The sequence below is a fragment of the Otolemur garnettii genome, unplaced genomic scaffold (genome assembly GCF_000181295.1).
Source record: "Otolemur garnettii isolate 467f Iridium unplaced genomic scaffold, OtoGar3 scaffold00158, whole genome shotgun sequence".
NCBI lineage: Eukaryota > Metazoa > Chordata > Mammalia > Primates > Galagidae > Otolemur > Otolemur garnettii.
The window spans coordinates 4,071,077-4,086,472 of record NW_003852553.1 but is presented as its reverse complement, the minus strand read 5'-3'; the positions used below and the strand labels follow the sequence as shown (position 1 = coordinate 4,086,472).

At 40.1% G+C, this 15,396-nt stretch overlaps 1 protein-coding gene across 2 annotated transcripts in view; it reads right to left on the bottom strand.

The window, feature by feature from the left end:
* Positions 1-477: 477 nt before the first annotated feature.
* DDX3X (DEAD-box helicase 3, X-linked) overlaps positions 478-15,396 on the bottom strand; it is a 19,847-nt gene continuing 4,928 nt past the window's right edge. Inside the window, exons 3-17 of one of the 2 annotated variants that reach the window (XM_003799906.2) lie at positions 15,050-15,097; positions 12,968-13,100; positions 11,664-11,822; positions 11,488-11,587; positions 10,942-11,077; positions 8,269-8,354; positions 7,976-8,074; positions 7,705-7,865; positions 6,270-6,414; positions 6,011-6,155; positions 5,009-5,190; positions 4,805-4,922; positions 4,387-4,540; positions 3,318-3,454; positions 478-3,109 (exon numbers count right to left, since the gene is read on the bottom strand). In XM_003799906.2, coding sequence (XP_003799954.1) covers positions 3,030-3,109; positions 3,318-3,454; positions 4,387-4,540; positions 4,805-4,922; positions 5,009-5,190; positions 6,011-6,155; positions 6,270-6,414; positions 7,705-7,865; positions 7,976-8,074; positions 8,269-8,354; positions 10,942-11,077; positions 11,488-11,587; positions 11,664-11,822; positions 12,968-13,100; positions 15,050-15,097 — 1,883 coding nt within the window. In that variant the 3' untranslated portion in view covers positions 478-3,029. The remainder of the gene's footprint in view (positions 3,110-3,317; positions 3,455-4,386; positions 4,541-4,804; positions 4,923-5,008; positions 5,191-6,010; positions 6,156-6,269; positions 6,415-7,704; positions 7,866-7,975; positions 8,075-8,268; positions 8,355-10,941; positions 11,078-11,487; positions 11,588-11,663; positions 11,823-12,967; positions 13,101-15,049; positions 15,098-15,396) is intronic. The other variant, XM_012811455.2, reaches the window with a different exon arrangement.

Sequence of the window (15,396 nt, the reverse complement as noted above, 5' to 3'; positions counted from 1 at the left end):
ACAAATACTTCAAAAGAACAAAGAGATTCAGCGGCGCCTGTAGCTCAGTAGGTAGGTCACCCGCCACATACACCAAGGCTAGTGGGTTCAAATCTGGCCTGGGGGCAACTAAAAACAACTGCAATGAAAAAATAGCCGGGCAGCTACTTGGGAGAGGCTAAGGCAAGAGAATCGCTTAAGCCCGAGAGTTTGAGGTTGCTAAGAGCTGTGATGCCATGGCATTCTTACCCAGGGAAACAGCTTGAGGCTCTTGTCTCAAAAAAAAAAAAAAACCAAACAAACAAAAGAAAACCTCATTAACTGGCATGTTGCATCAATAATAGCCTTTCAGATTTCCATCTATTACAAAAATCCTGTTTCACTATATTTCAAACACCATCTTTTATTACAAACTCAGGGTACTACAGAAATTGTCTCCAAGAAGCATCTCAATAGCATTAGACCACAACCCCAAAAAATTACATTTTACAATTCTTCAGGCAAGAGCACAACTTTATTTTCACCTCTGAAAATAAACCACAATTGACAACAACAAAAGAGACTGTGCAGTTCAACTTTTTATTTTAATAAAATCAGAATATGCACAGCACATGCAGTGCTAGCATCTAAACTAATACAATAAGCAATTACTAAAGCTACAGTGACTTGAGGTTCAATCTTTTACATTCAGCAAGTTTAAATCCACTCTCACAATTTTTTGAAACCTTATTTATTAACTGAAAATATTGCTTGCTGACAAAACTTGTCCAAATGCTATCGCTGAATGTACAAGTCACTGATTATGCCAATACAACAAAGATAACCACATGTTTGAGGATTGCAATGTGCCAGACATTCACTGGAAAAAAAAATACACACAACTAAACAAAACTCACACAACAAACATCTGAGAATCTGGACACTTCACATCAGTGTTTTGAAGTGTTTCATTAATATCTTAAGACAAGTGTATCAAAACCTTGGCATGATTTAATTTCAAGTCGCCAATTTTGTTTTTACTAACATCAGAAAGTTATGGCTACACTGCCAATGCCGGGTCTGCTTAATTTGACTTAAGAGTTTAATATGACTTAACATTAAAAGCTCACACTACCCCGAAATATATAATTTCACGCATACGGTGACATTCAACATTCAAGTGCCAGTGTTTTTGTACTGTCTTTTGGTCAAGTTTCTTTAAACTTTCAAAGAATCACTTTTAGGCTTACAAAAATAAATATTTGTCAAAATGTTCAATAAATATTACATAAAACTAGCAGCAAAAAGTATCTAGAAATCTGTCGTGTGCAAATAGTTTTCTTCCCAACTATCATTCCCATGGTCCCAAATAAATTTTAGAATCTAGTCCCATCCCCTTCCTAGACAAGCTGCGTTCAACAATCTCCAAGAGACAAAATAAGATTGGAAGTTTAAGGACACGCACACAAGACATATATATAAAATCCTCTGAATGTGCAATAAAAGAAGTACTTTGTAAAAAGTTATGGGCAAAATGTACAAGGGCCTAAACCTAGACTAATTGAAATAGCACCATAACAAATGACCTCAATACTGTCAAGTGCACCTACTTAATAAAAGTTTTAGAACAAGGCACAATACACTTGAAAATCTATTGCACTTTAGGAAATTTTTGCCATCTTCCTATGCCACTGTAAAAACATTGAGCGTTTTGATCACCGCATTCTGGCCACAAAATTAGCACAGAATTCAAAGTGGCAGAGGCATTTTAGTGGTGGACAATGCTCATCTTTGGCCAGATTTAGCATAACAGACTATAAATACAATGGAAACCTATGCAACTGAAACTGACTGAAACTGCACTGTAGAGCAGAATTGACACCTTGTGCAGTTATGTACATATTTCCAACCTGTGTGATCTCAAAAGATTTCAGTTTGTTACTCTTCTGGAGCCATTTTTACAAAGCCTATAGTAAGCCAGTTTAACATCTCAACGCAGCTTGAACAGAGTAATGTGAATCGGCATTTAAAATAAAGCCTGCTGCATAATTCTTCCTGTTCATACCCTCTTGACCAAAAAACATCAACACTAGCATGCGTTATTAGACCATAAATCATCCAGGGCCCTAACAAGGGCTGGTCATTGCTGTGGTCAGCCATTCTACCATTTCAATTTCATTTATGGCAGGCATTTAAAAAGTCTAAGAAGATGAATTCTCCTAAAAACCTATTTCAAGTTATCAGACCTTTAAACTTTCCCTGTAATAGTATGCCCACATTTGGCTAGCTCATAATTAATGATCTGCCTAAACATTGAAAGAGGAATTCCTATGTTTACTTGCATTAACTTTGAAAACAGTGCTTTGCATGTATGTACTCATACATCACCTCATCATGACTGGAATGGCTTGTTTAAAGACTATCAGGTTCTAAATACCTATCCAGGATAGAGTGAGCAAATCAGAACTTTAACTTAATACAGTTTGCCACATTAGAAACTAATTCCATTAATATGCTTCAAGACGTTTGTTGTTTTTCCCCCAATCTGCAAGTATCAAAAAGCCCTAATGCAGGCTACAGCATAAGTTTTTTCCTTATAATATTTATGGATGAATCGATGATTCCTGTTAAGTTGTATCACACCTGTGTGCCAAGGTTTGATTTTTAGCCCAAGTTCAGTAAATTTATTTTGTCAAAACAATTGATATCTTGAGCATTACTGAGCCAACAGGACATCAAAATAAAAAGTTGTCTAAAGTTAAAGGCACAGTACATTAACAAACAAATGATCCTCAGTCACAAAATCATAAATGCAATTTGGGATGGGGGTAGGCGGGAGGGGAGTTAATCCAAACTACAGCAATGAAGTCTTCAAACCACCTTCTGAACAGGGCTGCTGATTGTTCATCTCTTCTTGTGACCTTGAGCTCCCTTAAAAAAAAAATTTCAGTGGAGAATCACAGCTGGTAATGTACTGCGAGTTCTTGAAGCTACACAAGGTATAGTCTGGCTAAGTTACATGTGGTTTCCATATTAGCTTGTCTGGCAGGGTGACCTACTGCACAGCAGGCTCAGTTACCCCACCAGTCAACCCCCTGGGAGTTATAATTTCCTCCATATCCATCACTGTTGTAAAAGCCTCCATAGCCACCTAATGAGAGATTTAAAAAAAAAAAAGAGAGAAATTAATGATATCATCCACTATTAAATATAATCCTTCAAATATTTTGATGAAAGTTATGAAAAGCATTCAATCAACAGTCCTGTGTTCCCAATTGTTTTAATTACGCTTTGGGAAAGACTAAAAAGAAAAAAAAAAAAGGCCTTTCTCAAACACGAAAAGTTAAAAATCACACTACCTCCACCAAAGCCTCTGCTGCTTCCATGGCCTCCACCACTGCGGCTGCTGCTCGCACGGCTACTACTGAAACTGGAACTGCTGGCACCACTACTTTGTCGATAGTCTCTGGCACCAAATCCTCCACTAAATCTGCTACTACAAGGAAAAAACATTAAGTTACTTCACATGAAGATGAAACTCCACTAAATAACCCAATTCCTATTAAAACTTCCCAATGACCAATTTCTGATTTTTCCATTCAAACGATTCCCCATCAACCATACTTTCCCTTATACTGGTTTCAAAGGCCTTAACAGTGAAGGGCCAACACAAACCTTTGGGTTTTTTTGTTTTAAAGACACAGGATCTCCTGTCGCCTAGAATGGAGTACAGTAGTACAATCATTGCAGCTCACTGTAACCCTGAACTCCTGTCCTGGGCTCTAACAATCTTCCCACCTCAGCCTCCCAAGTAGCTAAGATTAAAAGATGTGGGCAGCACCCGTACCACAGTGGGCAGGGTGCCAACCACATACACCAAAGCTGGCAGGTTCAAACCTGGCCAGGGCTTGCTGAACAATGACAACTGCAACCAAAAAATAGCCAGGCATTGTGGAGGGCGCCTATAGTCCAAGCTACTTAGGAGGCAGAGGTAAGACAATTGCTTAAGCCCAAGAGTTTGAGGTTGCTGTGAGCTGTGATGCCATAGTGGCTCTACAGAGGGTGACATAGTGACACTGTTTCAAAAACAACAAACAAAAAAACCCCCATGTACGTGACCAGGTCCAGCTAATTTTTAATTTTTTATAAAGACATGGGTCTCACTATGTTGCCCCCCCAGGCTGGTCTTGATCTTCTCCTGGCCTTAAGCAATCTTCCCATTCAGCCTCCCAAAGTGCAACGATTACAGGTATGAATCACCTCAAAGAGTTACATCCTTATCAAAGAATCTAGACAGCCTAAGAAAATTAAGCTTTTCAAATTAAATACTGAAAGTGAAACCTGGACATTACTTGCCCAGAGCAAACACTAGGAATAGGAAGTGAATACCTACCACCCACATTCCTCCATTATATACCATCTGCTTACCTCTTGGAACGTCCACGACTGCTACCCTTGTAATGGTGTTCGTAGGCCATGTTTTCCAACCAAGAGGGCACTTCCTGTTTAGCTTCAACAAGGAGATCCAACAAATCCTTAGTAATATTTACGTTCCTCTCGTTGAAGAATGAGGTGGCTAGGCCTAAGAGTTCAAAAAAAGCACATAAACAAAGGTCTTCCATGGAGTACCTTAATATTCTTAACTTTCCTACATAGATTACAAATTTTTTTTAAAATATTTAACCAACTCAAACTGCTTTGAACAAAAATCTGTCACTTTTATTGTTAAAATTTTAAATTGCATTCCTTGGAAATAGGGACTTTAATAACTTAAAATCTTATAAAGTTCTTCACTACATGTACCATAATGAAAAACAATCAGATCATCAAGTAACTAAGCACTTACCGAGGTTTCCTACACGACCTGTACGGCCAATGCGGTGTACATATTCTTCAATATCACTTGGCAAGTCAAAATTAATAACATGTTTCACATTTGAAATGTCCAGTCCTCTTGCCGCTACCTGCAAAATAATTTTTGTTACAGATGGCCCACTTACAGCAAATATTGAAAAATACTGAACTTGTATAAAAATAAGATTGTACATACTGCTGTCGCCACTAGAATTGGGCTTTTCCCTGAGCGGAACTGATGAAGGGCCTCTTCTCTATCTCTCTGAGATCGGTCTCCATGGATACTGGTACAAGCATATCCTTCATGGTATAAGAAATCCTCCAAAGAATCTGCACCCTTCTTGGTCTCCACGAACACTAAGGTCAGTGAATCTTTGCCTGAATTTGAAAAATTGCAAGTTTTTGGTCACTAATATGGCTTAGTTCTCTTTGTACTCAATATTCAAATAGAGGCAATTAAAACACTGTAGGGTGACTACAAATAGTAATTATATTTTTTTCAAATACCAAGGAAAGATTTTGAATGTTAACATAAAAATGATAAAGGTTTGAGGGGATGGATATGCTAATTATCCTGATTTACTATACAATATAAATATGTCCTGAAATATCAGGTGTGCTGACTCATGCCTATAATCCTAGCATTCAGGAGGCCTAGGCTGGTGGATTGCCTGAGCTCATGAGTTCTAGATACCGAGACCAGCCTGAGCCAGACCAAGACCTTATCTCTAAAAAAAATAGCCAGGTGCTGTGGCAGGCACCTATAGTCCCAGCTACTTGGGAGGCTGAGGCAATAGAATGGCTTAAGCCCAAGAGTTTGAGGTTGCTGTGAGCTATGATGCCACAGCACTCTGCTAAGGGCGACACAATGAAACTATCTCAAAAGATAAATAAAACACGTATTTTTTAAAATTATGTGCCAAACATACATGTTATTTATATACGTGTGTGTATATATATACATACACACACATTTAAATACACTGTTCTTGTGAATGGAGAAGTAGCAGAGATGATCCAAATAGATTTCTTTTTTCCTAAGAGACAAGTTTCACAGTGGCTATTCATAGATACAATCATAGCACACTACAGCCTCGAACTCCAGGGGCTAAAGTAATCCTCCTGAGTAGCTGTACCACGTTCACCCCAAATAGATTCTTAATCACCAGAGCAATGCTAACATTACTCATAATCATACCTGTTGCATTTAGGAGGTCAAGCAGAAATGATCTTTTGTCTGCTTCTTCCACCCAAACTACTTTCTGTGTGATGTTCTCAGAGGTTGAGCCAACCCTCCCTACAGCCAAAAAGATATATTCATCCAAGAAATCACGAGCAAGCATCTGAAAGAAAAATGTTTTGTTACCTACTAAGATAAATTTCTAAATAAAATCTGCCACATCTTTCTAGCCATTGGAACCACACATGCAAAAAAATATTGCAACATCAAACAGTACCTGTATTTCCTTTGGAAAAGTAGCACTAAACATCATAGTGTGGCGGACACCCTTTGGAGGCATAGTATCTTGTTCAACTATTCTACGAATCTGAGGTTCAAAGCCCATATCCAACATCCGATCGGCTTCATCTAACACCAAGTATCTATAATGAAAAAAAAATTAAGAATCTGAGGAAAAAACAATAATTTTAGTATAGCTATAAGTAATTATAATTATGTATTCATTAGGGTAAATTCCTCACACTGCATGGTTTGACAGATATAGCATAGGATTCTTGCCACTAAGTAAGTCATCAAACATCACAGAGCCAAGTTAGCTCTTATGACTTGACAGTCCAATGATCTGGTCATTCTGAGCATCTACTGAAATGTGTGTGTATATATATATATTTTTGTGACAGAGTGCCATGGCATCATAGCTCACAGCAACCTTCAACTCCTGGGCTTAGGCAATTCTCTTGCCTCAGCCTCCCAAGTAGCTGGGACTGTAAGTACCCACCATAACGCCCAGCTATTTTTTTGTTGCAGTTTGGCCGGGGCCAGGCTTGAACCTGCCACCCTGGGTATATGGGGCTGGCACCCTACCCACTGAGCTACAAGTGCCGCCCAGTTGTCGTCGTTTTATCTGGCCCTGGCTGAGTTCCAACCCACCAGCCTCAGTGTATGTGGCTGGCTGGCACCATGACCACTGAGCTACAGACGCCAAACCTAAAATGTAATTTTTCAACGTTAAAATTAGAGAGAGGGGAAAAAAAAACCAAAACATTAAAATTACAGGCTCAGTGGTTATGGCACCAGCCACATACACCACCAAGGCTGGCAGGTCTGAACCCAGCCCACGCCAGCCAAAACAATGACAATTGCAACAAAAAATAGCCTGGCATTGTGATGGGCACCAGCTATTTGAGAGGCCGAGGCAAGAGAATCACTTGAGCCCAAAAGTTGGAGGTTGCTGTGAGCTGTAACACCAGACGTAGTGAGACTCTGTCTCAAAAAAAATAAATAAATAATAATTTTAGAATGAGGACGGGCACAGTGGCTCTCATGCCTGTAATCCTAGCTCTGAGAACCGAGGCAGTGGATTATCTAAGCTCATGAGTTCGAGTCCAGCGAGAGCCACAGTGAGACTTCATCTCTAAATAGCCAGGCGTTGTGGCAGGAACCTGTAGTCCCAGCTACATGGAAGGCTAAGGCAAGAGAATCACTTAAGCTCAAGAGTTTGAGGTTGCTGTGAGCTGTGACACTACAGCACTCTACCGAGGGCAACAAAGTGAAATTGTCTTAAAAAAAAAAGATTAAATCACAAGAACGCTTTATAAAAGTTAGAAAATCACTACTCAATATTTAGACAATGCCAATAAATATCACAACATTATTGGCCAGTAATTTCTGCAAACTAATGTTGCATCCCATACATTTAAAAATTAACATACTTGCAGAAGTCTAATCCAATCTTTCCTCTTTCCATCATATCCACTAGACGTCCTGGAGTGGCTACTAACAAGTGGCATCCACGCTCCAAGTCTCGGATCTGCTGACCAATATCAGCACCACCATAAACCACACAAGGACGAACTCTAGACCGGTATGAAAACTATAAACAATGAAATTTTATTAACTTCAAGGTCAAGATTTTTACATGGTCATAAAACATTACCATTAGAATCAATGACAAAACTAGTAATCACTCAAATGCACACTTACTTTTCTGGCTTCCTCATAGATCTGTACTGCCAATTCTCGAGTTGGTGCTAATACCAAGGAGATTGGGTATTGTTTGCGGCGCCCGTATCTTCCATTTTCCTAAGAAATAGAAATAACCCTACCACCCTTAAAAAAAAGTACATCACAACACAGTAATTCCCTTTTGTAACTTATAGATTACACTTTAAAAAGGTTTTCATTAGACAGATGTTTTAAGTGTCATTTTGAAAGCTATCTCAATAGCCATCTACAAAGTTGTATAATAATTTTTTCTTTTATAAAGAAGTATTTACCTTCATGGCCCTCAAAGCCTCGCCTGGACCATCTGAATAGATCTGACTCAAGATGGGCAAGAGAAATGCTGCAGTTTTTCCAGAACCTGTGAAGAGAAAGAATATTCACTGAGGCCAGGCACGGTGGCTCACACCTGAGCTCACAAGTTTGAGACCAGTCTGAGCTAGAGGCAAGACCCCATCTCTAAAAATAGCCAGGCGTTGTGGCGGGTACCTGTAGTCCTAGCTACTTGTGCAGTTAAGGCAAGAGAATCACTTGAACCCAAGAGTTAGCGTTTGCTGTGAACTATGACACCAGAGCACACTACTGGAGGTGACAAAGTGAGACTGTCTGGGGGGGGGGGGGAAGAGTATTCATTCAATTACCAAATCAAAACAAAAATACCAACAGCCAGGCACAGGAGTGCACACCTATAGTCCCTGCTATTTCCATACACCGAGCAGTTCAAGGTGGTCACAGAGTGCTATGATTACACCTGTGAATAGCCACTGCACTTTGGCTTGGGTAACATAAAGAAACCCCACTGGGGGCTCGGTGCCTATATAGCTCAACCGGCTAAGGTGCCAGCCACATACACCTAAGGTGGTGGGTTCGAATCCCCAGCCCGGACTCGCCAAACAACAATGACGGCTGCAACCAAAAAATAGCCGGGCGTTGTGGCGGGCGCCTGTGGTCCCAGCTACTTGGGAGGTGGAGGCAGGAGACTCGCTTGAGCCCAGGAGTTGGAGGTTGCTGTGAGCTGTAATGCCACGGCACTCTGCCCAGGGGGACAGCTTGAGGCTCTGCCTCAAAAAAAAAAAAAAAGAAACCCCACTGCTCACTTAAAAATATTTTTACAAAAATTTAATTTCTCCATTATAAATGAAACTCAGTTTAGTCAGATACAGGATCCTGGGTTGAAAATTATTTTGTTTTAGGAGATTAAAAGTTGACAACCACCCTCTTCTAGCTTGTAAGGTTTCAGCAAAGAGATCTGTAGTCATTCTAATACTGTTCCCCTTCCCCTTATGGTTTTCTTACATCTGGCTGCTTGCAGAATTTCTCCTTCATACTAACTTTGGTGAAGTTAATTATGTCTGCAAGATGTCTTATTCGGGGTGAGTTGTGCTGGGGTTCTGAAACTGTCTGCTATCTGAATTTCAGAATCTCTTGGCATGTCTGGTTAGTTCTCTTTGATTATCTCATGGAGTAGAGCATGTGGGCCTTTCGAAGCCACCTTGTCACCTTCAGGAATTCCTGTTAAGGCGAATATTAGTTTTCTTCAAATTATCCCAGAGCTGAGAGAATGATCCATTTTTGCTCTCCACTTCTCTTCCTCTTTGAGCATGTGGGAGTGTTCAAAAGCTCTGTCTTCAATGTCAGAAATCCTTTCTTCTGCCTGCTCCATTCTCTTACTGGGGGATTCTACCATATTTCTCAGATCTTTGAGGGCTGCCAAGTTCTTGCCTCACTGTGTCAAAATCTTTGGTGATTTTGTCTTTGAATTCATTGAATTCTTGAGATAGCTTTTGAAATGCTCCTTGAATTTCTAATTCCAACTTTACCTCCATTCTATTAAATCTTATTTGCAATCCAAATTCTGAATTCAATTTCTGACATCTCAGCCATTTGTTTATGAATGGGATCTTCTGGTGTGTCTGCCATATCGTTCCTTGAGGGAGTTGATCTACTCTGATTATTCATGTTGCCAGAGTTTTTCCACTGATTCTGCCCCATGATTATTTTACACTGTTGGCTAGATGAACAGATAAGATGAAGCTGGGTTGGGGGCTCCTGGAGTAGGGATTAACCAGCCCTTTACCCAAGAGCTGGGACTACTGTCTGTACCTTTTCCCCTACAACTTTTGCAAAGGACCTGTACAGTGCTACATCCTGAGATACTGGGGACCTGCTTGGTATGGTGAGGCTAAGTGGCTCTGTCTTGTTTTCAGCTGGTCTCTGTCCAATCCTAGTGAATCAGTACCTCTGGGTTGAAGTCTTAGCTGTGGAGAAATACCAGCAACCAAGTCACCCCATCCCCCCACGGGCAACAACTGTTTACTACTTTTGAACAAATATTGGTATATAACAGTTTTTAACTGCCCTATTACTAGTTATTTAGTTATTAAATTTATTTGGATCAATTCTTGAGTCCATCTATGACAGTAGTTAGCAAACTGAAGCTAAGCTTGCTTATTTTTATAAAGCTCTTAGGAATACAGCCATGCCTAATAATTTATATACTCTATGGCTTCTTCCACACTGTAACAGAGCTGAGTAGTTGCAAGAGACCACAGGATCACTTGAGGTCAGGAGTTTGAAACCAATACAAGTAAGAGTGAAACCCTGTCTCTACAACAAAATAGAAAAGTCAGGATGGCGCCTGTGGCTCAAAGGAATAGGGCACTAGCCCCATATGCCAGAGGTGGCGGGTTCAAACCCAGCCCCAGCCAAAAAAAATCAACAACAAAAAACCCCAGAAAAGTCAGCCAGATGTGGTGGCATGCACCTACGGTCCCAGCTACTCAGGAGGAGGCAGGACAATCACTCAAGCCCAAGAGTTTGAGGATGCAGTGAGTTACGGTGACACCAGTATACCCTACCCACTCCAAAAAAAAAAAAAAAAAAAAAAAATTATTATAGCAGGTCCTTTACAGAACTAATGGGACAATATTTTACTCTTATCAGCTTACCTGTTTGGGCACAAGCCATCAAGTCTCTTTTCTCTTTGATAATAGGAATAGCATGCTTTTGCACCGGAGTTGGGCGAGTATAACGAGTAAGCTCAATGTTTCCCATGATAATTTCTCCCATGTCAACATCACTGAACTGTTAAGAAAATCAATGGGGTTAGAAATGTTTTAAGTCTTACCTGGAGCCATTTCTGTTTTATACTAATACAAGAATGAAAACAACCAATTAATAGGTGATGTAACTTAATTTTACTTAAAAATCAAAGCAACTGTAAATTATGTTACATTTTGAGAAAAGTCAACTTCCGAGGCTTAATTAATCTACATTGGATAGATTGAGTTTTTCCTACGTTAGAACCATTTTCTACTTCAGGTAGTGAATTAATTATTCTTTAATGGTGACATCGAACTCTACCTCTTCCTTATACAAACCTATGAAATGTCTTGATCTACATATGCCTCTGGGAAGCTTCCCATCTCATTCTGATGTGCCAAGAAAACACTTACACTTCCCTCTGTCTTAAAAGGTCATGCAAAAATACTTACACTTTCAATATGTGGAGGACAGTTGTTGCCTGTCGCCTCAACTGGAATGTCATCGTATTTCTCAAAGTTAATCCCAGTGTTGCCTCCAGAAAACAATTCCCTGAAATCAAAAGATTAAGTATGTCATCCTAGCTAATGAGGCTTCTTCAACATTAACATACATGTCAAAAACTTACTGTTCCAAGCGCTCACTGGGTGGGAGTGGTTTTGACCAATCATCTTCATCAGATTTGTCACACCAGCGACTGTTTCCACCACGTTCAAATTTGCCAAAGCCACTTCTGTCACCACGGCTGCCAATGCTGTCATAGTCACTCCGTCCACGATCATCAAACCTGCACAGCATAAGCAAATAATCAGAATCTTATCATTTAACCATGATCAGATTCCTACTGCTACTCTAGCACTGTATCTGGAGATAAATTATTTATTATGGCTAGCTACAAGGATGTCGAACAGTCCAATGCTGGCTTATTTTTATTTTATTATTATTTTTAAGAGACCCTCAGTAGAGTGCCAAAGCATTACAGTTCATAGCAACCTCCAACTCCTGGGCTTAGGTGATTCTCCTGCACGTGTCTGCCACAATGCCCGGCTATTTTTTTATTGCAGTTCGGCCAGGGCCTGGTTTGAATCTGCTACCCTCAGTATATGGGGCTGGCGTCCTACCCAGTGAGCCACAGGCACCACCCTTGGCTTATTCTTATTTAGTAAATGAGGCTAACTAACCAAATTGTACTTCGTTCTCTAAAATTAATACCCCTCTTTATATGTCTATAAAGGCCTATAGGCTAAACAAGCCTCAAACACGCCAAAATAATCAAAGGTTCTCTTTTCAATTTGAAATCAGCACATAACTCACATCTTCATTTAAAGAGCTCATCTAAATATATTTAGTGGTAGGGAAAAGAAGAAAATAGCACACTGAATATAAACTGCCCTAGTTATACTGGAATGTCACTTAAAGGATCACCTGTGTGACAAATTTTGGATAAAAGGTAGAAAATAATCCTTACCTGAATAAAGATGTTTTTAGAGTTTTAGGCCTGTTTGCGAAAAATCAGGACACAGGACTAACCACAGCTATTAGACACGTGGGGTCAGTTCACCACACTTGGGTAATCAAAAATATCATAATAAGGTATTTAAAAATTGTTACAGAGCCCACAAAAATCCCAAACAAATTAGGTCACTCCCTAGATAAACTTACTCTTAAACAGAACATATAAAATTAGACAAACAGAAAAATAATAAATTATCTCATTATGCCAAAGAGCATATTCCTATTTTTATCTTATTCCTATAGAACAGGTTCAACTTAGTAAAGCCTCGTACAGCTAAGAAAATACAATAACCAATGACCAACCATATAGACAAAACGTTTAACACCCAAATAGGTGGTCAGGGTGAAGAATTAACAACCAACCCCTAAATTGCTATTAGACACACACATGATATGAGAAAACAAGAAATCACTTACCTTCCCCTTGATCCACTTCCACGATCACTGAAGAAACTGGACTTGCCTCTTGAATCACTACGAGACCCAAAACTGCTGTATGCATCCTTATCTTTGCTGGAACTCCACCCTGAACTATCTTTATCGTAGAATCCTTCAATTAAAAAAAAATTTTTATTGTATTCATTAAAAATGGGAATCATAGGCCAGGGTCAGCAGCTCACACTTGTAATCCTAGCACTGTGGGAGGCCACGGAAGGTGGACTGCCTAAGCTTACGAGTTCAAGACCAGTCGGAGCCAGAGCGAGACCCCCATCTCTAAAAACAGCCGGGTGTTGTAGTGGGCGCCTATAGTCCCAGCTACCAGGGAGGCTGAGGCAAAAGAATCGCTTGAGCCCAAGAGATTGAGGTTGCTGTGAGCTACGACCCCCTCACAGCACTCTACCGAGAGCAACAAAGTAAGACTGTCTCACCCCCCCTTCAAAAAAAATAAGAAGTCATATTAAGGTATTATCAAATTTTTTTTTTGCAGTTTTTGGCTGGGGCTGGGTTTGAACCCCACCTCCGGCACATGGGGCTGGCGTGCTACTCCTTTGATCCACAGGCACCACCCAGTATTATCAATCTTTATGAAGATGTGAATTTCTCTGTGGCTTCAAGGTCCAAGATTTAAAGCTGGTTTATACCAGCAGCACACAAAACTTCCCTCTGCTAGAAAATGCTACACACTAAAATCAAGCAATCATTATGATACTGTTTTCTACGACCACCACAATGTAATACCTAGTACAGGTGTGAAGTTTACTAGGAAAGTTACTACTATCTCATTATTTCTTATAGGTGCTTTTCATTCAGAACACTCTTCTTAAAGTATCAATTACTTGGTTTAATATAGCATTATTCAGTTTCAATAGTAAAAAGTGCAAGTGCTTTGTACCTATGAAACACACTACTGTCAAATGGTACTATTTTTGTGGTTCACCTACTACAAGCTTGATGAGAATCAGGAATACCTGGAAAAAGTATAACACTCATTCTTACACATTCTCAGTCCATATCTAAGTTCCTGGGTACAGCTATAAATATTCAAGGAAGAGCAGATGACAAAAGGTATAAAGTAGCCCAAAGACAGGTAGAGGCTTTAACTAGCTTCAGTGGCACCTTCTTAAATAGTCAAAAATAGTTTATAACTTACATTAATTTCTTTCTGCCTTCTACCTCTACCATTTGGCAACCCAGGTGACCAACAGCCTTTGCTAGCTAGTAATGAAGACTCAAATTAGATTTCTAAATCTCTTCTAGCTCTGGGCAGCACCTGTGGCTCAGTGAGTAGGCTGCTGCCCCATATACTGAAGGTGGTGGGTTTGAACGCAGCCCCAGCCAAACTGCAACAAAAAACAGCCAGGCATTGTGGAAGGTGCCTATAGTCCCAGCTACTTAGGTGGCTGAGGCAAAAGAATCACCTAAGCCCAGGAGTTGAAGGTTGCTGTGAGCTATGATGGACAGCACTCTATCAAGGGTGACATGGTGAAACTCTATCTCAAAATAAATAAATAAATAAATAAAAATCTCTTCTAGCTCTAAAACCTGTCTGTCACTGCACCGGAGGAAGGTCAATTTCCAGCTAGTATATTCTAAGGAATACCAAGAACACCCAGGAGGATAAAGACAAACTTTTCAGTAACTTCACCTAAAAAGGACATAATAAAGTGATCTTCAGGTAGAAATAATACAGGTTTAATACCCATGCATTATCAAGGACAGTGAAACTAACACAGACTATGTATGGACAAAGAGGAATGACAGCAAATCATGGGCTTCCTTGTGGACTCTCCACCCTTCCGGTCCTCTCCTCTTTTAATTTTTCCTGATCTTCCAAATTTTAGATCACCTATTTTATGGAATACACAGCACCCAGTTATCTCATAATTAGAAACATCTGGCTTGGCACCTGTAGTTCAACAGCTAGGGCACCAGCCACATGCACCGGAGCTGTCAGGTTCAAATCCAGCCCAGGCCTTCCAAACAACGCCAACAACCCAAAAAAAAAAAAAAAAAAACCAACAAAGAATTAGATCTATGAAGTTGCTTGTCAGGAGTTACCTTTAGTGGCTTCTCTGTTCCTTAAATGAGGAGGGATATAGCGTCCTTCTAGAAGAAACAATATAAAATTAATTAAAAGCCCCAAACTTCCCATTTCAGCTTTACTAAAATTTTTGCTATTAAAAATAGGTCCTGGTTCGGCGCCTGTGGCTCAAGCGGCTAAGGCGCCAGCCACATACACCTAAGGTGGCGGGTTCGAATCCAGCCCCAGCCTGCCAAAAACAATAATGATGGCTGCAACCAAAAAATAGCCAGGCACTGTGGCAGGTGCCTGTGGTCCCAGCTACTTGGGAGGCTGAGGCAGGAGACTCGCTTGAGCCCAGGAGTTGGAGGTTACTGTGAGCTGT